Source organism: Olea europaea, chromosome 10 (assembly GCF_002742605.1).
Source record: "Olea europaea var. sylvestris chromosome 10, O_europaea_v1, whole genome shotgun sequence".
NCBI classification, from domain to species: Eukaryota; Viridiplantae; Streptophyta; class Magnoliopsida; order Lamiales; family Oleaceae; genus Olea; species Olea europaea.
The window spans coordinates 43,043,724-43,069,415 of NC_036246.1; the positions used below are offsets into that span (position 1 = coordinate 43,043,724).

Here is a 25,692-nt window from a genome sequence, read left to right on the forward strand (position 1 = left end):
TACTTATTAATATTAAAATTTTTAATTATTATCTGAATTTTGAATAAATAAACTTCAGATCAGAATTTTGAAGTTCGATCTTAAAAATTATGGTTAGGTGTAATTTTCACTTCTAGTGGTCAGCCTTATCGTCCAGAGTATTGCTCCCATCTGAGCCCAGTAACTGAAATAAAGTAATAACTTCAAGTTTTAAATACTAAATAAAAAAATAAAAAAAGATAGATATAATTTTTTGGAGTCAATCTCATCTCATAAGCAACAAAAGGCTTCAATTAATCCATCATCTAATCATATCATCTGCAAATCCTTTCTTCTCTCCACCTGTCAACTAAACAAGTATAAACCAGAGCGTGCAGCCAGGAAAGCAAGAATAAGCATACATAAATATTTTTTTTCCAGCAAAAATAATCTTCAATCTTATTTTAAATTTACAGAAACGTGTGATGAATGATCACGCAACTCAACATGCACAAATCAAACTATTTCACTGACAATTACCCAAGTCCACTACGACTGCCTATGTTTTTTCGTCCTGATTACTGAACGAGAAGCTGCTCTACAACAATCCAACACAGAGTGAATATAGAAATAAACCAAAGAGCACAAGCAACCCAGAGACATAATGATTCCCAGTATGTCATCTCAGGAACAAAGAATAAACATGGAGCTTCTTCTAGTGAAGAAACTCGGAAACAGCTTGGTGTTTAGGGCTGGGAAGCCCCTTCCTATACAAGGAATATGAACTACCTCAACATAGCGGCACCAACTTTATTCTGAAAACTCATCTCATTTCCTCAGAATTGAATTTGTTCCAAGCTTCCTGTGAAAATTTACGATTTGATGAATAGACGTAGCTTGAGAGGAATGAATGCAACACTTAACATGCAAATTACACATGCATAAAATGCAATGCCATGGAAATGTATTTGTACAAATAGGTCTAATCATTTTGAAAATTTGTTTTGAGATGTTCAGATCTATTGGGATTTATTGGTTTATCATAAGTGTACTTCTTTAGTATTTTTATATTCTTTTGAATATTTTTATTGTTTTGTCTTGAGTCTTGCGCCTTGCCATGTTTTATAAAATTGGATCTAATATATTTCAACTCCGTTCAGATCCTCTATTGGCATAGCAAATGGAATGGTAGATGCATGAATATGAAAATGTTTAAATTTCAACCAAGTGCAACAAAATCATGAACCTCTTGAACAATGAAAGTACCTTCAGAAGATCAAAAACCTTCTCAGCAATGTATTTTTGTTGGATATTGGCTCCTTTCTGTTGAACCTTGTCCGGATGGACACATAAGGTTGCTTTATAATAAACCTTTTTCACTGATGTGGAAGTAATTAAATCAGTCAATGGAACTTGCTGCCAACCACATTCAGGCCACAACACCTGCACATCATCCCATAGACTCGAACAATTAGTTTTTTAAAATGAAGTTGTCCATACTAGTCAGGTGAGCAATCAAATGATTTAACTTGTCTCATTCCTATAGCGTCTCAATTCATTAACAAATCAAAAAGATAATTTTCGAGAATACTAAATTCAGGCACCTATTTATGTATTATAAACATTCAATATACAAAAAGAGATAAAAACAAAAGGCACAAGCTCACTTCTACATAAACCAATTTCTTTTGAAAATAAAGTCAAACTGTTGATTTCAGTATTACAATTTACATCATATTTGATCAGCTGGGGGATGGAATCCTGCTATCCCAAACATGTTTGTTCCTCTGAATTTTGACATTTGTTCCAAAATTCAGACAGCAAACTCACGACACTTCATATCCTGCATTATTATGCCCGGAAGAATGCATGCTGGAAATTTTGGAAGTGGTGGCAGCAATTTCAAGAATGGACTGATTTTGGATTGAGAACGATAGTGGTGCGGATATGATGCGATGGTGTTTTGCTGGACTTGGGGTTTGAGTTCGTGTTAAGGCAGTGATCACTGTGTTGGTGAGGCAGTGATCTCCCTTGTGTGTGGTGGGTGTCAGTGAAAATGGAAAAGAGATGGTTCGGCCATGATTTGGTTTATAACAGAGAAAGAAAAAGGAATTGCATTTTATTTTCCTCCCAGGTGGGGGTGGGGGTCTTCAACCTTCTCTCCTTTTTACGTTTCTGGCTATTCTTCAACTAAATCATTCAATTCAACTCATGCTAGGTCATATATTGACTGACTGAAAATGGGCAGAGTACAAAAGGAATGATGACAACTGGTCTAAGTTTTATGTGCCTTTGAACCATATTTCTTTCTTTCACGTTGAATTAAAAACCTCCCCTTGAATCAGTCTCTTTAAGAAGCTTCAATGTGCCAAAATCATCTTCTTTCTTTGACTGGGCAGAGTTTCTGAGTGATGACCCGCTTATAAATTTAATGAGGGTCTTTTGGAAAATATTGTTCAAAATGTTTTCATTTTGGGTAAGCCACCATTTAGTTTAGAACATCAAGATAATGAAAGAACCACTCAATCTGAAAATGGAGGAGGAGGAGGAGGAGGGAAGGGAAGAAAAATTGTGTAATAAAAGAAAAATAGAAAAACGTTACATAGTACTATTAACTCTGCAACATAGAAGACAGAAAGAAAGGGGTTGAATGGTTAACAAAAAAACCTGCTGCAACGACGACAACAGAGCTCGCAAGTTTCCTTCTTTTCCTGCAGCCCAACACTTTATATCATTGTTCATAGTTTCAGCAAGCATCTGTAACATAAAGTTCAGTTACAAAGGGAAAGAATGACTAAATTCCAAATTTTGAAGTTGAGTGTCTTTACTATACACATTTGCTCACGATTCGGAGCACCGGTGATGAAACTCTGCTAGTGTGTGTGTGTGTGTGAGAGAGAGAGAGAGAGAGAGAGCAATAAGAAGATACAGACCACCAAAAATAAATAAATACAGTTCGAAAACTTGTCACTGCCCCATAAACTGAAACTGTATAAAACGTACACATGCAAGCACACGTAGAAGAGATGTAAGTGCCGTAGAAATCAATAAAAAGCATTTTTCCAGGTATCTTACATGTCTTTCCTCCTGCTCACGTTGTACCTGAAGATCACGTTGATTCTTATCAGCCAATGCTTTAGCCTGAAAAAAAGAAATAATTGAGAATTTTTAAAACCACTAAAGAAGGGTATCAGTCTAACCATAAATGACGTTAAAGCATTTTCACGTGATCAAACTAAGTTAGAGTAGCTTTATATTTGTTTCATTAGAGCCAATGCACAGGCTAAAGTAATGAAGGCCCTGAGTGCAATGCGTTCTCAAATCCTAGAAGGAACGGGATAAGAAATGGAGGAAATGGCAGGGATCGCTTTTCTTCCAATCAGCATAGATGATAATATATAATATTTCAAAGCAAAACTTGTGATTTAATTGCCATCTTGGCATATACATTGGAAGCCTGACTTACTCTGGCACTATTTACCGAAGTTACTTTAGTACAAGTTACATAACCTCCCCACAAATGACAGCTAACAAGGATTATTGACTCCATTATTCTTTTTTTTATGCTCTCTCTGCCATTTCATTGATTTTCGTATCTCAAGCATAAATTTGAGAGGCAAAAAATATGGTTATCATCTCAAAACAATAAAAAGTAACAATCATAATCCGAAAGCAATCAGATTAACTAAGTGAATGTTGAGTTCTGATACCATACCATACGAGCTTGGGTCCTCATATGATGATTTAGTCTTGCTCTTCGTCGTTCCTCACTTTCCCCTTCTTTTTCCTCAAATTCTCCAGATGAAGTGTCATCTAAACACAAATTACAAATGGAAATTAATCATAGAGACTTAAAACACTAGCCTCACCAAACATTCTATACGAGCAACAGATATATAGTTGATCCTCTGGGTATAAATCATTGTGGACGACAAGCAAGAAAACCGTTCGTTCTGATAAAAGATGTTTCACATAAATCTCTGCCTAAAAAGTTCATCATATGACTTGCGTTGTTTAAAAAAACCATTTGAGGCTTACGCCTTGAATCCCCCAAGGTGACTAAGGTGGTCTCCAGTTTGTTTTGTGCTTTCCAGGATTATATTACTGACCTTAGCTCTTCGGGCTGTCTCTTTACAACCTACAATGCTTTACAGGTTCTTTCATTTTCCTTTTCTGCTTATATGGAAAAAGGAAGGAGAACACAACATTGCAAATGGAGGATCATGACTAAGTATGAGAAGACACAAATAGCAATGACGAGGAAGATTTTGACAATTCCATTAAAGATTCTATTAGTAGTGATGATATGAGAGATTTCCAAGCCGTTTCTACTTCTATTAGTATATTATAAAGTTGTTACTTGATTACTAATTTAAGAAATTAATTTTCTACTTTATTGACCTTTTTTATGTTTGTTTACAAGTTAGACTATTAATTTTGTTAATATATTTTATTATGAATAATTTATGGATCATTATGAGCATGTTTTTATATTTTTATATTCTTTTGAAATATTATATTGGTTTTTATGCCTTGCCCCACAGAGGTGAAATGTCTCGTTACCCGATTAAGCATTTTTAAACATTGTCTACTTGTGTAGAGTACAAAACCTCACTCTAATTTTATCCTTAAAGTGAAAAAATAAATTATAATCTAGCCTCTTTAACCTTTAATCAAAAGCTCTGTATCTATATCTTGTTTTGACAATTTTGGACCCTATAACACTAGAGGATTATAATACATATTATTCTACGTATAGATCATTAAGCACGGGAGAGAGAGAGAGAGAGAGAGAGAGAGGTGTTGTCCTCCAAAAGCCTGAATAGTCCATTTAACTAGCAAAAAGATATGACGCGGTAGAAATTCCTTTAATTTTCGTACTGCATCTTCAACAGATGTTAATTCGCTTATAAACATTTAAAGCATGTCCTAAACACTACATAAACGAAAATTTCATGTTTGATCATTATATCCTACACTAGAACTTTTGCAAAACAAAAGAAATCTCGGGTAGGTGAATATGTAAAAGCATGGAATCATTACTAAGCTATTAGTAACCTATGGAGTACATAAGAGCATTGATATTAAGCAATTCTACAGTGAAGGTTGATTTAGCTGATGAGAGTACCTCCAAAAAGTGAAGAGAAGTCATCAAAATTATTTGTCATTGAAGATGCCTTCTTTGTGCTAACTGACGATAAAGAAGTACTCTTAACCTCAGACTCCCTTTTCTCATGGAATAGCGTATCAAACAGGGAGTCCTGGAATCAACCAAAAAATGAAGGAAAAAAGATAATTAAGAATGAGTTTCATGAAGTCAGTACACCACAAAACTATTTGAAGATTTAGTTTTCTACCTCAGTTGGAGAACTTCGCCTTGCCATATGGTTTGACTGTACACTTCCACCAAAAAACTTATTGAAATCATCTTCATTCTCAAATCCTTTATTCTTCAATTCATTGGCCCGTTGCGCAAGCTCTTCATTTGTGCTTCGACTTTTGTGAAGTGTCTCCTGTTTTCCTTTGAGTTCTCTCGCATTTGGATCTACATTCCTTTTTCCTAGGGAAATTTTTATATTTTCAATTCTCTCCGAATATGGTCTATCATTTGCAGTCCTCACATGTTTCAGTTTCCCTGTTCTATCAGTATTTGCATCATTCTGGACTCTACCCATGGCAAAATCTTCAAGTTCATCAATTGAAGATTGAACTGAGCCACTTCCTGCATTTTGTTCCACAGAACCAGCAAATGGCCAAGAAGCATCTCCCTGGGATACAGAGGATTCAAAAAATAAAAAAGGATCATCCACCAACTTGGAATCTGAGTTTGATGAATGGCCACTTGACTGCTTTGTGTCGGAGTGCACTCTGTGTAAAGGTTAATTTACAAGAATGGTCATCTTTATCAGAAAATTAAAAGAGAAACGAATGTACAGTAAGATAACAATTTGTATAGTTGTTCAACATAAAAGAGAACAAGTGAGTTATTTCAGGCATTTTAGGTACAAAACCGCTGAATCACTTGATGTCAACAAAACACACATGATTGATGTATATGTACTAAGTTTGCAAGCTACAGATACAATTATTGAAAATCAAATTTTGTTTTCTGCCTTTGAGCCATAAATTAAAAAGTTCTCGGCGCTTAGATTCACCATGGTGCATTTGTTTAGAACAGAAAGCAACATAACCCAATATCACTCCTCTCAAAGAGGCCTACTGAAAATCTGAAGTTAATAAAAGACAAAAATTTCGGCATTTCACCTGTAGGTTGTCCTTAGACTTTGTCTCTTATTGAGTTACTACTTTGCTTTAAAGGTTTAGCTTTTAAAAGAGGGTATATAGATTTGTTCTGAACTTTCCAAGTTATCAGGCCACTTCAATGCAGGCAATCAGCCAAGCACGTAGAAATTTTGAAAGACAAAATTTGAAAAAATGCCTTTCACGTGCACTGGTGCTAAATCATATCGCAACTGTATCTGAAGATTTAAAGAGATCAGGATATGAAGAGATCCAATTCAATGTATTCAAATGCACCAATCACCTCTATGAAAATTACATTTCTAAAAAAATCGTGGACCATAACCAGAGTTCTAACTATTTTCTACACGTTTCACGAGAATATTACCTCAGCCACAACACAATAAAACTGTGTCTTATTCCCAATACATTTTTGGGTTTGCTCATGAATATCCAATGCAAACAAATCCTTTGCAACCACACTAGGTTTGTTAACTTGGCCGACCTCTCTTCCAACATATTCTTCCAAGATTACATCAGTTGCATGAATGAAAGCTTCTTTATGTATGTGCAAGACATGTCTCAACCATCTAGGTTCTCTTCCCTTTAATCTATTCTTCCATCAGTGCATGTCCAGTTGCTAGCACATTCTCGATTTGTAGCTCATTTATGTTAATGAGGTTAAATAAGATTACGAAGATTTTGACGTATATATTATCATTATAATTGTATTATATATGTAGATAGATTGTTTTTACCATATTTAAATTATAGGTTACCATTAATTAATATTATAATTGATTGCTTATTGAGTATATTTGATATAGTATCAGATTCAATTCCTTAGAATTTTTTTTCTCGATTTCTTGGTTGGGCTTTCTCGCAGCGGCCAGTCTTCTTGGTTTTGTGTTCTTGATTTTCAGGTACATAATTCTTCTTGGGCTATTCATAGTCCATTCAGCCCAAAGTAACCATTAGAGTCTGTGGCTCCTTTTAAACCAGCAGCAAGTTTCAATTCCGACAAGATTTTGTTAACATCTCCCTTTGTTTTTTTTTCTTTTTTTTTTTTAACATTGTTGTCTGTTCAACACATCCTGTTGGATTCCATGGAACCCATATCATTATCTCTTTTACATCTTGGTGCGTGTGAGCTTCTCTTACGTTCTAACCCAAGTACAATGCCTCGTTGTGTCCTGAACAAACATCCAATTTTCTTCTCAAGTAAGAAGCCATTGAGAAAGAGACGAGAGGTAAAATTTACTGCATTTGGAATCTGCGTCGTTGTTTGAGGGGTAAAATTTTGCTGGAATCAATTCAACTAAGTGGTCAAAGAATTGTCTATGGAATCGGATTACTCATTTCAGGTTAATGGTTGGCATAGGCATGGAGGAAAAGATTGTAATCTTCTGCATCTTCATTGTGCATTGTTTATTTTTTAAAGGTAATGGGCTTTATTAGTTTGTGTTTTGGGCTGTTTGTTTTGGTTAATTTTGTGAGTTTTATCATAGTTGGGCTGCTTTAGGATGCATTACTTGGCCAGCTTTTGGACTGCTTTATTATCATAATTCTGGTGATTGTTGGGCTGCATTATCTAGACTGATTTATTAGTTTTAACTCTGGTTAATTTGTTGATTAATTTTATTGTGGGCTGAAATTTCTTCCTCGGCATTACGCTAAAATTTGGGAGAAATATTCATCACCTCTACTCAGCTTCTTCATCAACAAACTTTGAAGACAATGACATGAAGAATAACTAAAAGTTTGAAGGTGAGTGAAGACATGGGAGTGCAGACCATTAACTTTTGGTTGCTCAGGTGATGAGCTAGAATTTTGAATTCTCAAAAGAGGATCATCCTTAGGTAGTTTCGGATTCTCAGATGGAGATAATCATTGGGTTTTTTGGTGTAGGCTATTTTGTGGGATTTCTTCCAACTTCAGCATCTTGGCTAGCGATATATTGTTGGATTTTTAGCTGGTGCATTGGCCGTAAAGCTTTTGTCGAAACACGAATTATGTGTTCGACGGAGATCTCCCAACAAATAGAGCTCACTCTGTGTAAAATTCTTCTTGGGGTGTAAGCTCTCTGGAGTGGCTTTGGAGTGTTATTAAAATGGTTTTGGAGTAGTTCTTAGCTGTTTTTGCACTATTTGTTGTTATTGGTCTCTCTTCGTCACTATTTTCAGTAGATGGTTGCGGAACAATACTCTTACCGATCTATTAACAACAAGTAAATCCACGCCAGGAGAATTAGTTTAAATAAATCCTTCTTGGATGAAACCATAGCGAAAAATAACATTTTTGTGATTTAGATCTCTTCTTCGTGGGTATAAGTATTGTCACCATCGCCAATTCATGATTGCAAATTAATACTTTTACCAACATCAATTTGAGGGAATATTAATGAAGTTAAATAAGATTACGGAAACCATCAATGATTACGACTTGATGTCTATATTATCATTATAATTGTATTATATATAGATAGATTGTTTTTACCATATTTAAATTATAGGTTACCATTAGTTAATGTTGTAATTGATTGCTATCATGTTTAGTGGTGATTTTGATTCTATATAATTAGAGAACCTCTTACATTGAGGAGCATCAAGTTTTATTGAGTATATTTGACAATTTGTTATATTATAGACACGCATCCATCTTTACATCCTCATTTCCACTACAATCATGTTATTGATATATTGTCCTTTTGAAAACCCTACAATCGATACTATTAAGCATGGAAGATATTAAATTTTCTGGAAACTTGATTTTTAACTTAAGAGGATTCTCCTATCACATAGAATCCCTAAAGCACTTCTTCATTTCATCCAACGAGATCTAATTTGTGAATCCAATATATTCAGCATCGAGTTCAACCTTGTAAATATTGGATCCTAAATATATATTTCAATAAGTTTTTAGGTCTAATATAACTATGTCCTTAATGAATAACATGCACGAAAACCTCATCTTGCCTCGTAAGCTCCTCCATGACTAAAGAGGTAAAAACAATGACTTAAAGGAAAACCTTGACGCAATTGTATGGTGATCAAGATGTTTCTACTCCTACTACATCTCATATTCATGGTTACTCTATATTTCACATCCTTAATAACCGGCATATCAAATAATTTTCTTGCGAACACCCCATAGAACTTCTTAGGACACCCTATCATAGATTCTTTTCTAAATTAACAAAACTTTTTGCAAATCTTGTTTATTTCCTATATACCTCTCCATCAATCTCCTAAGCATGCAAATGGTCTCTTTAGTAGGCATAATTTCAAAGTGGTTATTTCGAGACCTCAGGTTACATCCCAATTTGTCCTCCTTTTACTCTTCAAAAATCTCATTCAATGCTTTTGTCAAACATAAAATATTCACCTCACCGGACACTTCCATACTTGAGAATTCCATAAGCACTAATTACTTTTCTCATACTCACCCTCTTCATAGCCTTGTTTGGTCTTGAAACCTAAACTATTAAGTATGATGCACATTCTTATCTGCTGCAGAGTTTAACAAATTACAATCCTTCAATCAAATTATTTTTCAAAGAAATTCCTCCATATTATTCAATCATCTCATTTCTCTTCAGCAAATTCTTTGATTTTCATTTTTAATACAGTGGTTTAGATCTCTACTTCGTGCTCCCTTTGGCGAGATACCAATTACCTATTCAATAATTTCTCATCATTGTTGGAACCAAAATAACTATAAAATTTAACAATAAAAATTTCTCATATACTACAGCATAAGAGTCCTAAATTATCCTCTTAGCTTCAAGCATAGTTGACTTAATATATTCAAAGGCCTCGGCATTTTAATGTTTTAGCAAGTTTTAATAAAGTTCTATTTTAGTCTGATATGTTACTAAACCTTCTTGATCCACCACCATATATTAGGTGATTACTGCCTTTAAACTATATTAATACCGCATCACTACTTTCAAATGTGTCTAGCACCTTATTCTATATTGTGTTACAACCTCTTTATATATCTCTTCTACCTTCCTTCTTTCCTTCTGAACCCTATCCTCAAAAATACGCTTGTTTTCTCCCCACAGATATCAGCATCTTCGTTCAATGAAATCGAAGCTCCTTGGTACTACTTTATCTTTCTTAAAAACTGCCTCGAGCACTGCTAACTTTGTAGTCAAAGTCTGACGAGAAATTACATTATAATCCTTGTCCAAAGATCTAATCACCCTCCTAGTAAGGATAAATCCTCTTTGACTAACTTGAGTCCAATTTTAAAAGTCATAAGGTTGGAGTCTCTCTTTTTGAAGCATATATTTGCAAGCAAATCATAAGCCAAAAAAATAGCATTAACTACTACATTCAAAGACAACAAATCCTTGTGCTCTTTGTATCCTAAATTACCTCTCTACATGAAAGTTCAAATCCACCACCCCAGATAAAGATCCTAAATTGACTGGGCGTTTGCCTGAATCAATTCTTCCATGTCTTCCCAATATATTTTCTTTGTTGTCTTAACTAGTCTTGTTTCTAGAGCATATGGCCTAATAATACTTCTTCAAAGAAGCGTAAGTAATATGATCATACGACACCTCATTTGACAATAACACAGAATTTAAAGTCATGATAGAATCAACAGATTCTCCAATAATCCTAAGTTCGAGGTAATTGTATGATCAAGAAGACGATTCACAGCTGAACCACTGCATTGCACTCACAAATCAACACAAGCAAATAAATTAACAGAAACATATAGATGAAGTTAAAAGTACATTTCGCACATACCCATTATTCGATGGGCTAGTTCCTTCAAATCCTGGGATCAGATCATCAGATCGTGGCCCATTTTCCTCCTTTTTTCCCTTCAAACCACTTGATTTCGTCCCAAAATTCCCTAATAAATCATCAACAGAATTCCTTCCTTTTGGCGCTGACCACAACAAGTCATCATGCCCATTGGAACCGAATGAATTCTTATCATTTGAAGAATTACTCGAACTCTTAAACACGGAATCCAAGTCAATGCCCTCAGATTGATTTGTACTCGAAAAGTGCTCGCCGAAAATATAATCATCATCAAAATAATCGTGAGATTTTCGGTTGCTGATATTAACATTGGATCTGAAAATCCCATCAAGATCATCAACAACAAAAGAGGAATCATTAGATGTTGTTGAATGGGTACCTAAGCTTTGAGGGAACCCATTGCTGCTGCTGAAATTGGGTTTCGACTTCAATTTGGCCATGGGAGCTGATTTCCCTTGGGCTTTGAATCCAATACTCTCAACCAAACCTCCAAATTCATCCATTGTTCAACTGGTTTTGTAATAATACTATCAAACAACCTATGAAAGAAGAAATGCTTGAAAAGAAAAATACAGAAAAGTGGAAATGCCCTTGAAATTGTATGTATGTGTACTTTTGGTGGAGGAGATATGAGCGGAAAAAATGGAGATCTATTTACAAACTAACGGATGAAAATAGAGAGATTATATGATGAATTACTAAATGGATAAATGGAGTTTACTTGTTTTGGTGGGTATTTTTGGGACTGCTAAATCCTCTCCCCTTTCCGTGTGTCGGTACAGCAAGGCATGGAAAGATTCCTAGAGGAGAGAGAGAGAGAGAGAGAGATGTCAATGATTTGGGTAAATGAAGGTGGAGGCCAGATGAGGTGGTCCGGCTGATTCAAGCTGGCGGGATGGGGTTGGGACTCGGTGACGTGCCTTCAAGGCTTCAACCTTCAAGGTACTACACCGTTTGGCTCTCCCATTAGATTAATTTCTATTTTTCGCTCTTCTATTTTCAATCACACAATCTTCCATAAAATAATTTTATACATAAATGAAATTTTTTTCTTCTTTTTTAATCACTCATTCTTCAAAAAAAATATTATTTCACTCATTAAAATTAAAAATAACTTGCCTTTGTAAGAGATTTTGATTCTTTAAAAAATGGGATCTAGCTTGTCTAATTCGGGTAAGTTCAAGAGCTGCCATATCATAATAGGTGCATCGTGTCAAGTTAGCCGATCAAACTCGATGATCCATAATTGTCAGCCTAATCATTCCGATGGGTTTGAGTTGGCTTATCATAGTAGACTAATTGTGTCATAACAATCAACCTAGTCACTTGAGAAATTAGATCAGCTCAACACGGTTAAAATAAAAGTTCTATCTTGAATTTCAACCCTACGAAATTTATAGAAAAATAAAAATAAGAACAATAGGTTCATCGGCTCATCATGCAATATTGGCGAGTGTATGGACCTGTACGATACAGACTAAGTTTAGACACTTAAGCTTAATCAAATATTATTTTTTGTTGTTTTGTTTTTTATTCATCATAATATCTTGAGGACTTATATGGCAAGAATTAAAATTAAAAATGCTTGTATTAATTTGGATTTAACAACAAGGCACACACATTCGAAGGAATATGGAAGAGTTTACCTCAAACATAGATAAAAGCCAAAAGACCATCAAGTTGCTTTGCTTGGTCAAGATCGTACAATTTTAAAAGATGCTTGATTCGGCATTAGACTGTTTGACACACTAAGCTATGTTTGGTAAGGAATCAAATGTGCATTTTAATCAAAATTATATTTAATAATTAATTTTAACCACATATTTAATAAAATCGACAAACTTTTCAACTCTATTCATTTCATTAACTTTTATCAAAATCTATTAAAAACTTAAATTTAATCTCCACCAAACAGGAGCTAATAATATATATAACACAAATGGTACGACTCAAAAAGGTGGTTGAAACTTGAAACATAATAATCTAATAGATATGATACATTCTATAGTGTATGATACAAATGTTAGGACAACGTAAAATCTAATTCTATATTCGATCATTCTCTACCTTCGATACCGCTCATTGACCGTCATTATATTGCAAATTTTTCGGTTTTTCCAAGTTTGCTCATTTGACATATGATGTCCAAGGAAAACCAATGTCAACATGTGCAAATTATCTACGAGTGGTTCCGAGAGAGCTTTATCACTTTGGAGAAAATTGAAGCCAAGAAATAAATTCAAATTATGCTAACCGCACATCATATAGGATTTTTGTGTTGCAAAAGAAAAAGGGCACAGAACAGAACTTGTCTAAGAATCTAGAACTTGTGCCGGATTCATTTACCAAACATGACTAACACCGAAATTATAAGGAATTTAATGTTTGTACACAAAGCTTGACAGGTTGGTGACGATGGCCCCCTTTAATGATTTGGAGCATGTTGTATTGATGAAATTTTTTTACCTTGTAAGTTCCAATCCCATCCCACTATTAGAGAATTTTGTGAGAAACCAACTTCTAAAATTGGTTGTGATTTCTGATCTTTAGTGTCTCAGTTGAATTTTATCTATGCTTACGTAATTAATTTTGTAAATTTTGAGGCTCCGGGACTATATTAGTGATGCTTTACACCCAAAAATGAATAACTTTAATATTTATTAACAAGTTGTCATAAACCGACCAACCCAACCCAACCCAACCCGACCGATACTTGATTGGGTTGGGTTGGGTTGGGTTTCAAACTTTACACGGGTTGGGTTGGGTTAAATTTTGACCAAACCGATCATGTTGGGTTGGGTTAGGGTTGGGGCGAAAACCGACCCAACCCAACCCACGCCCACCCCTACTTGCCTCACGTTAGATTGTTGTATTTCAGAGGTTAGTACAAGTTAATATTTGTAATTTGAACTTTCTATAAATCATGAGCTAAGGTTATAAATTGATAAATCAAAGCATTTATTCTTTGCAATTCGAATTTTTTATTTTCTTGCAATATTTACAAACTTAAGTGAATTTTAATTTTTTTATAACGTGTGACAATTGAACTTGATATATTCATAGCTTGCAATGTGGTGTAACTTTTTAGTTATTTTGAATTCGTGATTCTCTTTTGAAATATAATTTTTCTTTTTTATTTAAATAAAACGAGTTCAATATATGGACTGCATTTTCTTAATACTATATAGTTATACATCTAATTGGTATTTTTTTTAGGTCAATTCGTTTTAAGATTACAAAATTTTAAGCATTATCAATCATTAAATTACAGGCTCTAGCTTTCCTCACGTATGAACCAAATAAGAATTAAGAAAAAATCATTGTTCTCAAACTGTAATGTACTTGCTAGTGTTTTAATGTTCTCATCTTATCTCAGTATTTAGTCCCCACTATCTTCAGTCATCTTGCTAAATTTCTTAGCGTCTTAAAGAAACTTTAGCTGGATTTTCTTCCTTACACAAATATTGTCAAGTATTAGCGTATTGGGTATACAAATCGAAAGGATCTATATAAAAATATTTATTATATATATTACAAATGGAACCAAACCGACGATTCGAGTTTGGGTTTGGTTTTAGTAACTATAAGGACTCGAATAATTTCATTTACTAATGAGGGATTCCTGGCCAACCCACTCGATGCCCAGACCTAGGTATTCAATTCGATTTGATCCGATTATCTTCAAAACCAGATTGAAATGGACCTTGCCCACCTTAGGTTCAAGCATTATCCACTTTAAAGTGTCCAAATAACATAACTTATTAAAGAGAAGAGGTTCATTTATCACATAAGAAAATACAATAGGAATAAAAACATTTGTACCTATTCAAATTGACCAACAGCACATTTCCTGGCGTTTTTAAAAGCAAATCCTTCAACTAAAACGTGCACTTTTGACCACGGCAGCCAATATTGATGCTGACTGTAATATTTCCAAATCAAAATCTTTTAAAACTACATAAACATGAAAACCCACAAATTTTCTTGAAAAATTAACAAAGAAAAACATTATGGGCAAATCTCAGTTTCTCCCTTTTATTCTTATGTTCTTCTATTTATTCATTCATTCTGCAAATTCTTCATGCCCCATTGATTTCAATTATGTTGAAACCTTCCCATGGGACACGAGCCTTTGCCATGAGCCTGTTCAAACCAGTTGCTGCCAAACTCTTCGCAGCGTCTTTGGCATGGGACTTGCCCAATACCTCAAAGAAAGCTCAATGTTCTATCTCCCAACCGAGAACTCTTCGTCTTCTTGCATTGCCAACTTCCAAGAAAAGCTGTCTAATGTATCCATGTCTCGGCCTTTTTTCAGTTCATGCTTTAATGATACAAAAGAGTTTGTTAATGGGCCTTCAAATTGTGCTGGAATTACAACTACACAAGATTGGATCGAAAAGGTTGGATCATCAAGTCTGCTGGATTCATCTTGTAATGAAGACTTGACAGGATTGACTCGTTGTAGTTTGTGTTTAGATGCAGGAATGCAAATGACTTCATTCCTAGTTTCATTAGATCGCAATTCCTCCAAATGCTTCTACTTCACTATTTTCTATGCTGCTGCTGTTGTCAATGATTTTGGGCCAGATTCCAACTTCAGCATCTTGGCTAGCGATATATTGTTGGATTTTTAGCTGGTGCATTGGCCGTAAAGCTTTTGTCGAAACACGAATTATGTGTTCGACGGAGATCTCCCAACAAATAGAGCTCACTCTGTGTAAAATTCTTCTTGGGGTGTAAGCTCTCTGGAGTGGCTTTGGAGTGTTATTAAAATGGTTTTGGAGTAGTTCTTAGCTGTTTTTGCACTATTTGTTGTTATTGGTCTCTCTTCGTCACTATTTTCAGTAGATGGTTGCGGAACAATACTCTTACCGATCTATTAACAACAAGTAAATCCACGCCAGGAGAATTAGTTTAAATAAATCCTTCTTGGATGAAACCATAGCGAAAAATAACATTTTTGTGATTTAGATCTCTTCTTCGTGGGTATAAGTATTGTCACCATCGCCAATTCATGATTGCAAATTAATACTTTTACCAACATCAATTTGAGGGAATATTAATGAAGTTAAATAAGATTACGGAAACCATCAATGATTACGACTTGATGTCTATATTATCATTATAATTGTATTATATATAGATAGATTGTTTTTACCATATTTAAATTATAGGTTACCATTAGTTAATGTTGTAATTGATTGCTATCATGTTTAGTGGTGATTTTGATTCTATATAATTAGAGAACCTCTTACATTGAGGAGCATCAAGTTTTATTGAGTATATTTGACAATTTGTTATATTATAGACACGCATCCATCTTTACATCCTCATTTCCACTACAATCATGTTATTGATATATTGTCCTTTTGAAAACCCTACAATCGATACTATTAAGCATGGAAGATATTAAATTTTCTGGAAACTTGATTTTTAACTTAAGAGGATTCTCCTATCACATAGAATCCCTAAAGCACTTCTTCATTTCATCCAACGAGATCTAATTTGTGAATCCAATATATTCAGCATCGAGTTCAACCTTGTAAATATTGGATCCTAAATATATATTTCAATAAGTTTTTAGGTCTAATATAACTATGTCCTTAATGAATAACATGCACGAAAACCTCATCTTGCCTCGTAAGCTCCTCCATGACTAAAGAGGTAAAAACAATGACTTAAAGGAAAACCTTGACGCAATTGTATGGTGATAAAGATGTTTCTACTCCTACTACATCTCATATTCATGGTTACTCTATATTTCACATCCTTAATAACCGGCATATCAAATAATTTTCTTGCGAACACCCCATAGAACTTCTTAGGACACCCTATCATAGATTCTTTTCTAAATTAACAAAACTTTTTGCAAATCTTGTTTATTTCCTATATACCTCTCCATCAATCTCCTAAGCATGCAAATGGTCTCTTTAGTAGGCATAATTTCAAAGTGGTTATTTCGAGACCTCAGGTTACATCCCAATTTGTCCTCCTTTTACTCTTCAAAAATCTCATTCAATGCTTTTGTCAAACATAAAATATTCACCTCACCGGACACTTCCATACTTGAGAATTCCATAAGCACTAATTACTTTTCTCATACTCACCCTCTTCATAGCCTTGTTTGGTCTTGAAACCTAAACTATTAAGTATGATGCACATTCTTATCTGCTGCAGAGTTTAACAAATTACAATCCTTCAATCAAATTATTTTTCAAAGAAATTCCTCCATATTATTCAATCATCTCATTTCTCTTCAGCAAATTCTTTGATTTTCATTTTTAATACAGTGGTTTAGATCTCTACTTCGTGCTCCCTTTGGCGAGATACCAATTACCTATTCAATAATTTCTCATCATTGTTGGAACCAAAATAACTATAAAATTTAACAATAAAAATTTCTCATATACTACAGCATAAGAGTCCTAAATTATCCTCTTAGCTTCAAGCATAGTTGACTTAATATATTCAAAGGCCTCGGCATTTTAATGTTTTAGCAAGTTTTAATAAAGTTCTATTTTAGTCTGATATGTTACTAAACCTTCTTGATCCACCACCATATATTAGGTGATTACTGCCTTTAAACTATATTAATACCGCATCACTACTTTCAAATGTGTCTAGCACCTTATTCTATATTGTGTTACAACCTCTTTATATATCTCTTCTACCTTCCTTCTTTCCTTCTGAACCCTATCCTCAAAAATACGCTTGTTTTCTCCCCACAGATATCAGCATCTTCGTTCAATGAAATCGAAGCTCCTTGGTACTACTTTATCTTTCTTAAAAACTGCCTCGAGCACTGCTAACTTTGTAGTCAAAGTCTGACGAGAAATTACATTATAATCCTTGTCCAAAGATCTAATCACCCTCCTAGTAAGGATAAATCCTCTTTGACTAACTTGAGTCCAATTTTAAAAGTCATAAGGTTGGAGTCTCTCTTTTTGAAGCATATATTTGCAAGCAAATCATAAGCCAAAAAAATAGCATTAACTACTACATTCAAAGACAACAAATCCTTGTGCTCTTTGTATCCTAAATTACCTCTCTACATGAAAGTTCAAATCCACCACCCCAGATAAAGATCCTAAATTGACTGGGCGTTTGCCTGAATCAATTCTTCCATGTCTTCCCAATATATTTTCTTTGTTGTCTTAACTAGTCTTGTTTCTAGAGCATATGGCCTAATAATACTTCTTCAAAGAAGCGTAAGTAATATGATCATACGACACCTCATTTGACAATAACACAGAATTTAAAGTCATGATAGAATCAACAGATTCTCCAATAATCCTAAGTTCGAGGTAATTGTATGATCAAGAAGACGATTCACAGCTGAACCACTGCATTGCACTCACAAATCAACACAAGCAAATAAATTAACAGAAACATATAGATGAAGTTAAAAGTACATTTCGCACATACCCATTATTCGATGGGCTAGTTCCTTCAAATCCTGGGATCAGATCATCAGATCGTGGCCCATTTTCCTCCTTTTTTCCCTTCAAACCACTTGATTTCGTCCCAAAATTCCCTAATAAATCATCAACAGAATTCCTTCCTTTTGGCGCTGACCACAACAAGTCATCATGCCCATTGGAACCGAATGAATTCTTATCATTTGAAGAATTACTCGAACTCTTAAACACGGAATCCAAGTCAATGCCCTCAGATTGATTTGTACTCGAAAAGTGCTCGCCGAAAATATAATCATCATCAAAATAATCGTGAGATTTTCGGTTGCTGATATTAACATTGGATCTGAAAATCCCATCAAGATCATCAACAACAAAAGAGGAATCATTAGATGTTGTTGAATGGGTACCTAAGCTTTGAGGGAACCCATTGCTGCTGCTGAAATTGGGTTTCGACTTCAATTTGGCCATGGGAGCTGATTTCCCTTGGGCTTTGAATCCAATACTCTCAACCAAACCTCCAAATTCATCCATTGTTCAACTGGTTTTGTAATAATACTATCAAACAACCTATGAAAGAAGAAATGCTTGAAAAGAAAAATACAGAAAAGTGGAAATGCCCTTGAAATTGTATGTATGTGTACTTTTGGTGGAGGAGATATGAGCGGAAAAAATGGAGATCTATTTACAAACTAACGGATGAAAATAGAGAGATTATATGATGAATTACTAAATGGATAAATGGAGTTTACTTGTTTTGGTGGGTATTTTTGGGACTGCTAAATCCTCTCCCCTTTCCGTGTGTCGGTACAGCAAGGCATGGAAAGATTCCTAGAGGAGAGAGAGAGAGAGAGAGAGAGAGAGAGAGATGTCAATGATTTGGGTAAATGAAGGTGGAGGCCAGATGAGGTGGTCCGGCTGATTCAAGCTGGCGGGATGGGGTTGGGACTCGGTGACGTGCCTTCAAGGCTTCAACCTTCAAGGTACTACACCGTTTGGCTCTCCCATTAGATTAATTTCTATTTTTCGCTCTTCTATTTTCAATCACACAATCTTCCATAAAATAATTTTATACATAAATGAAATTTTTTTCTTCTTTTTTAATCACTCATTCTTCAAAAAAAATATTATTTCACTCATTAAAATTAAAAATAACTTGCCTTTGTAAGAGATTTTGATTCTTTAAAAAATGGGATCTAGCTTGTCTAATTCGGGTAAGTTCAAGAGCTGCCGTATCATAATAGGTGCATCGTGTCAAGTTAGACGATCAAACTCGATGATCCATAATTGTCAGCCTAATCATTCCGATGGGTTTGAGTTGGCTTATCATAGTAGACTAATTGTGTCATAACAATCAACCTAGTCACTTGAGAAATTAGATCAGCTCAACACGGTTAAAATAAAAGTTCTATCTTGAATTTCAACCCTACGAAATTTATAGAAAAATAAAAATAAGAACAATAGGTTCATCGGCTCATCATGCAATATTGGCGAGTGTATGGACCTGTACGATACAGACTAAGTTTAGACACTTAAGCTTAATCAAATATTATTTTTTGTTGTTTTGTTTTTTATTCATCATAATATCTTGAGGACTTATATGGCAAGAATTAAAATTAAAAATGCTTGTATTAATTTGGATTTAACAACAAGGCACACACATTCGAAGGAATATGGAAGAGTTTACCTCAAACATAGATAAAAGCCAAAAGACCATCAAGTTGCTTTGCTTGGTAAAGATCGTACAATTTTAAAAGATGCTTGATTCGGCATTAGACTGTTTGACACACTAAGCTATGTTTGGTAAGGAATCAAATGTGCATTTTAATCAAAATTATATTTAATAATTAATTTTAACCACATATTTAATAAAATCGACAAACTTTTCAACTCTATTCATTTCATTAACTTTTATCAAAATCTATTAAAAACTTAAATTTAATCTCCACCAAACAGGAGCTAATAATATATATAACACAAATGGTACGACTCAAAAAGGTGGTTGAAACTTGAAACATAATAATCTAATAGATATGATACATTCTATAGTGTATGATACAAATGTTAGGACAACGTCCAATCTAATTCTATATTCGATCATTCTCTACCTTCGATACCGCTCATTGACCGTCATTATATTGCAAATTTTTCAGTTTTTCCAAGTTTGCTCATTTGACATATGATGTCCAAGGAAAACCAATGTCAACATGTGCAAATTATCTACGAGTGGTTCCGAGAGAGCTTTATCACTTTGGAGAAAATTGAAGCCAAGAAATAAATTCAAATTATGCTAACCGCACATCATATAGGATTTTTGTGTTGCAAAAGAAAAAGGGCACAGAACAGAACTAGTCTAAGAATCTAGAACTTGTTCCGGATTCATTTACCAAACATGACTAACACCGAAATTATAAGGAATTTAATGTTTGTACACAAAGCTTGACAGGTTGGTGACGATGGCCCACCTCTCGTGAGGAGACTATAAAACTCGAGGTATGTGTAGTAAAACTCAAATTATAATTTATTTTTTTCTCTTTTCTTTGGCCCTCATTAAATTATCATTCATTTTTTCTCTTCTTATCAATCACACATTTTTTAATAAAATAATATTACAATTAAATTCATAAACTTTTCTTTCTTTTTTAACCACATATTCTCGAAAGGATATCACTATTCCTCTTGTTATAATGTGGAATAATGATGCCAAACGGGCACCTACGATGATAAAAGTTAAATTGCGATAAATTCAAAATAATTAGTCAGCATAAAACACTAAAATCGGAAATTTCAAGCAATAGTGAACCATGTACAATTTGGAAAATGCTCTTTGTACATAATGTTTTACATAACGAGGATGTGTCAAGATGTAAGAGAGAGAGTTATTTGATTGATGTGATTTTGATTCAATTAAATCTCGTCACATCATTTGTTAATAAATCATTGTGTAAATTATTGTGTACATGTAGCACAATTCTTACATTTTTTAATTCAATTTGGAAATGGTTCGATTCTATCAATGAACATAGAACTATTTGCCTCTATATGCAAATTTTAATTGGTATTCATAGGCCTTGGCATGTTAACTGAAATTGAATCTCCCCAATCAAAATCGAAACCAAACCAAATTTGGAAGTTCCGATTCAATTCCAAAAAAATAAATTAGGAATCGAAATTGAGAATCGACTCAATTGGTATTAATTCTTGATTCTTGAACCAAAACCGTAGATACCCGAATGGAACCAATTTTATATATAATTTTTTATTTTTTACAATTTATAGGGTCGGGTAAAAAAAAATACAATATCTAAAAACTCTAATTTGGGTAGTAATTTATATAAAGCTCTAGTTTCTAACTTCAGACTTCCTCCTACCTTTTTTGTCTCTTGCCTCACATTAGATTATTGTATTTCAAAGGTTAGTACAAGTTAATATTTGTAATTTGAACTTTCTATAAATCATGAGCTAAGGTTATAAATTGATAAATCAAAGCATTTATTTTTGCACTTCGAATTTTTTATTTTCTTGCAATATTTACAAACTTAAGTGAATTTTAATTTTTTTATAACGTGTGATATATTCATAGCTTGCAATGTGGTGTAACTTTTTAGTTATTTTGAATTCGTGATTCTCTTTTGAAATATATTTTTGTTTTTTTATTTAAATAAAACGAGTTCAATATATGGACAGCATTTTCTTAATACTATATAGTTATACATCTAATTGGTATTTTTTTAGGTCAATTCGTTTTAAGATTAGAAAATTTTAAGTATTATCAATCATTAAATTACAGGCTCTAGCTTTCCTCACGTATGAACCAAATAAGAATTAAGAAAAAATCATTGTTCTCAAACTGTAATGTACTTGCTAGTGTTTTAATTTTCTCATCTTATCTTAGTATTTAGTCTCCACTATCTTCAGTCATCTTGCTAAATTTCTTAGCGTCTTAAAGAGACTTTAGCTGGATTTTCTCCCTTACACAAATATTGTCAAGTATTAGCGTGTTGGGTATACATATCGAAAGGATCTAAATAAAAATATTTATTATATATATTACGAATAGAACCAAACCCCAACCAAACCGACGATTCGAGTTTGGGTTTGGTTTTAGTAATTATAAGGACTCGAATAATTTCATTTACTAAATACCCAAAATATAATGGAGGATTCCTGACCAACCCACTCGATGCCCAGACCTAGGTATTCAATTTGATTTGATCCGATTATCTTCAAAACCAGATTGAAATGGACCTTGCCCACCTTAGGGTCAAGCACTATCACATAAGAAAATACAATAGGAATAAAACATTTGTACCTATTCAAATTGACCAACAGCACATTTCCTTGCGTTTTTAAAAGCAAATCCTTCAACTAAAACGTGCACTTTTGACCACGGCAGCCAATATTGATGCTGACTGTAATATTTCCAAATCAAAATCTTTTATAACTACATAAACATGAAAACCCACAAATTTTCTTGAAAAATTAACAAAGAAAAACATTATGGGCAAATCTCAGTTTCTCCCTTTTATTCTCATGTTCTTCTATTTATTCATTCATTCTGCAAATTCTTCGTGCCCCATTGATTTCAATTATGTTGAAACCTTCCCATGGGACACGAGCCTTTGCCATGAGCCTGTTCAAACCAGTTGCTGCCAAACTCTTCGCAGCGTCTTTGGCATGGGACTTGCCCAATACCTCAAAGAAAGCTCAATGTTCTATCTCCCAACCGAGAACTCTTCGTCTTCTTGCATTGCCAACTTCCAAGAAAAGCTGTCTAATGTATCCATGTCTCGGCCTTTTTTCAGTTCATGCTTTAATGATACAAAAGAGTTTGTTAATGGGCCTTCAAATTGTGCTGGAATTACAACTACACAAGATTGGATCGAAAAGGTTGGATCATCAAGTCTGCTGGATTCATCTTGTAATGAAGACTTGACAGGATTGACTCGTTGTAGTTTGTGTTTAGATGCAGGAATGCAAATGACTTCATTCCTAGTTTCATTAGATCGCAATTCCTCCAAATGCTTCTACTTCACTATTTTCTATGCTGCTGCTGTTGTCAATGATTTTGGGCCAGAAGATCCAAGGACCGCTGCTTGTGTACTAGGCCTGCCCTTGGCTACCTCAATTAGTGACAAAAAATCGAACCACTGGAGCCCGAAAACTGTACTGAAACTGGTTTTCGGGTTGGTGGGGGCTGTTGTAGGAATTTTTGTTGTATTTTTTGTATTCATGGTTTACAGAAAGTGGGATAAACAAAAGAAACAGGATGTAATGCATGAACAGTATGTGAGTTCTGTAAAGTCAAGGATTTTGCCCAAAACGTGCGCCAAATGGTTTCATATAACTGAGCTAGAACAAGCCACAAATGGATTCTCCCAAAGCAATATGATAGGACAAGGTGGATATGGGATTGTATATAAAGGAACACTTTCAGATGGGACCGAAGTGGCCATCAAGCTTATTCTTGATTTGGATACAAAAGGGGACGACGAATTTATCAATGAGGCACAGATCATAAGCAAGATAAGACATAGAAACCTTCTTTCTCTTAGGGGTTTTTGTGTCACGAGCAGTCAATTCCAAGGCACAAGAAGATACTTAGTATATGATTTCATGTCAAATGGAAGCCTTGATGATCATTTATTCAAGGACAAGACTCAATTGTCCTGGCCTCAGCGCAAGAACATAATTCTTGAAGTGGCGAAAGGGCTTGCTTACTTGCATTATGGAATCAAACCAGCAATTTATCATCGTGATATAAAGGCTACAAACATACTTCTAGATGATGACATGAAAGCAAGAGTGGCAGATTTCGGATTGGCTAAGCAAAGTACAGAAGACCAGTCTCATCTAACCACAAGGGTAGCTGGAACATATGGATATTTGGCACCGGAATATGCTCTCTATGGACAATTGACAGAGAAGAGTGACGCTTATAGCTTTGGCATAGTGATTTTAGAGATTATGAGCGGAAGAAGGGTGCTTGATGCAACAGAATCTTCAAGACTTCTAATAACGGATTGGGTGTGGGATTTTATGAAATCAGGAAAAATTGAAGAGATTTTCCACAAGTCGATAAGAAGAGAAGGACCAAAGGGAGTAATGGAGAGATTTGTTCGTGTTGGCATTCTCTGTGCTCATGTGATGGTAGCCCTTAGACCTACCGTTGCTGATGCTCTAAAGATGCTCGAGGGAGATATCGATATCCCACGATTACCTGACCGGCCATTGCCTCTCAGCCACGAGTCGTTTCGATCTGCAATACCAAACAATGCGACTTGGTCTTCATCACAGTACAGTGTATTCAACAGTTTGACATCGGGAGCAAAGTCAAGCATTAGCAGTAATGAAAATCAGATACAGCAGAAATTTTAAAGTGTAAGGATCTTGCAGTCAGAAAATGCAACTTGCCTAAAATAAACTGGTATTACCAAATCAAACTTTTTGACTCTTACTTTTTCTGATAATCTGTTGATTATAAGTAGCAATATATAACAAATAAGTGTTATTCCTAGTAAATTTGGGTTCAGCTAGATGTGTCTGTTCGCAAAATACTTCTTTCGATTTAAATTACCGCAAGTGTACGGGTCGTGACAAGTAATAAAGTGGACTTTAGAAGCCGAGTATCGTCCCACATAGAAAGAGTAGTTCAATTTTATTTATTTTAGCCTTAACCGAAACTAATTGACTTAAAATGAATTTTAGACTTAAAAGCCCTAATTTTGGGAGAAATCCCCAAATTGAAAAATCCTAATTTCAAATCAAATCCTAATTACTCAAATTCACTTAACGAATGACTCAATTACGAAATGTTATGAAAATAAATGAAATGTATTGTCAATTTATGAAAATCTATGTAAAACGAATGCACTAGGATCACGAATCCCCAAATAATTATTAAGTAAACCCTAATTTCTCAATTTTGATAATCCAATGAGAATTTGACAAATCAATGCTCCTAAATCTATTCAATACTCTCTCTCGAGATGTATTGAACCTATTCTCATAAATCACCAGCCTATATTTCTATGACGGATGCAATTATACAAGAACGCATGTAATTTTTTTTGTGAGCAATTAAAGATTTACATAGGGCATAAGAGTATATTTATATCCCCTATCGGACCCTATGATGAATTATATATGTCGAGTTTAATCCAATTTTCTCAAATTCAGAATTAAACCACCAAATTCACACAAATTAAGTGCACATTAATTGTGGAAATAAATAAAGCAATATAATTCATTCAAATAATCCCATCGAACTATGAATTCAAAGTCATGAAATAAAA

General features: G+C 34.3%; 2 protein-coding genes across 2 annotated transcripts; one reads left to right on the top strand and one right to left on the bottom strand.

Moving 5' to 3' along the window:
* Positions 1-362: 362 nt before the first annotated feature.
* On the bottom strand, positions 363-11,904 carry LOC111402369 (auxilin-related protein 1-like). The gene is made up of 8 exons (XM_023030610.1): positions 10,962-11,904; positions 5,316-5,826; positions 5,087-5,219; positions 3,674-3,771; positions 3,034-3,099; positions 2,626-2,715; positions 1,225-1,401; positions 363-820 (listed from the first exon to the last, which is right to left on the bottom strand). The coding sequence occupies exons 1-8, from the start codon at positions 11,483-11,485 to the stop codon at positions 782-784; spliced, it is 1,638 nt and encodes a 545-aa protein (XP_022886378.1). The 5' UTR covers positions 11,486-11,904; the 3' UTR covers positions 363-781.
* Positions 11,905-22,742: 10,838 nt separating this feature from the next.
* Positions 22,743-24,935, top strand: LOC111402370 (probable receptor-like protein kinase At1g11050). Its single transcript, XM_023030611.1, has one exon. The coding sequence runs from the start codon at positions 22,898-22,900 to the stop codon at positions 24,773-24,775; it is 1,878 nt and encodes a 625-aa protein (XP_022886379.1). The 5' UTR covers positions 22,743-22,897; the 3' UTR covers positions 24,776-24,935.
* Positions 24,936-25,692: the final 757 nt, after the last annotated feature.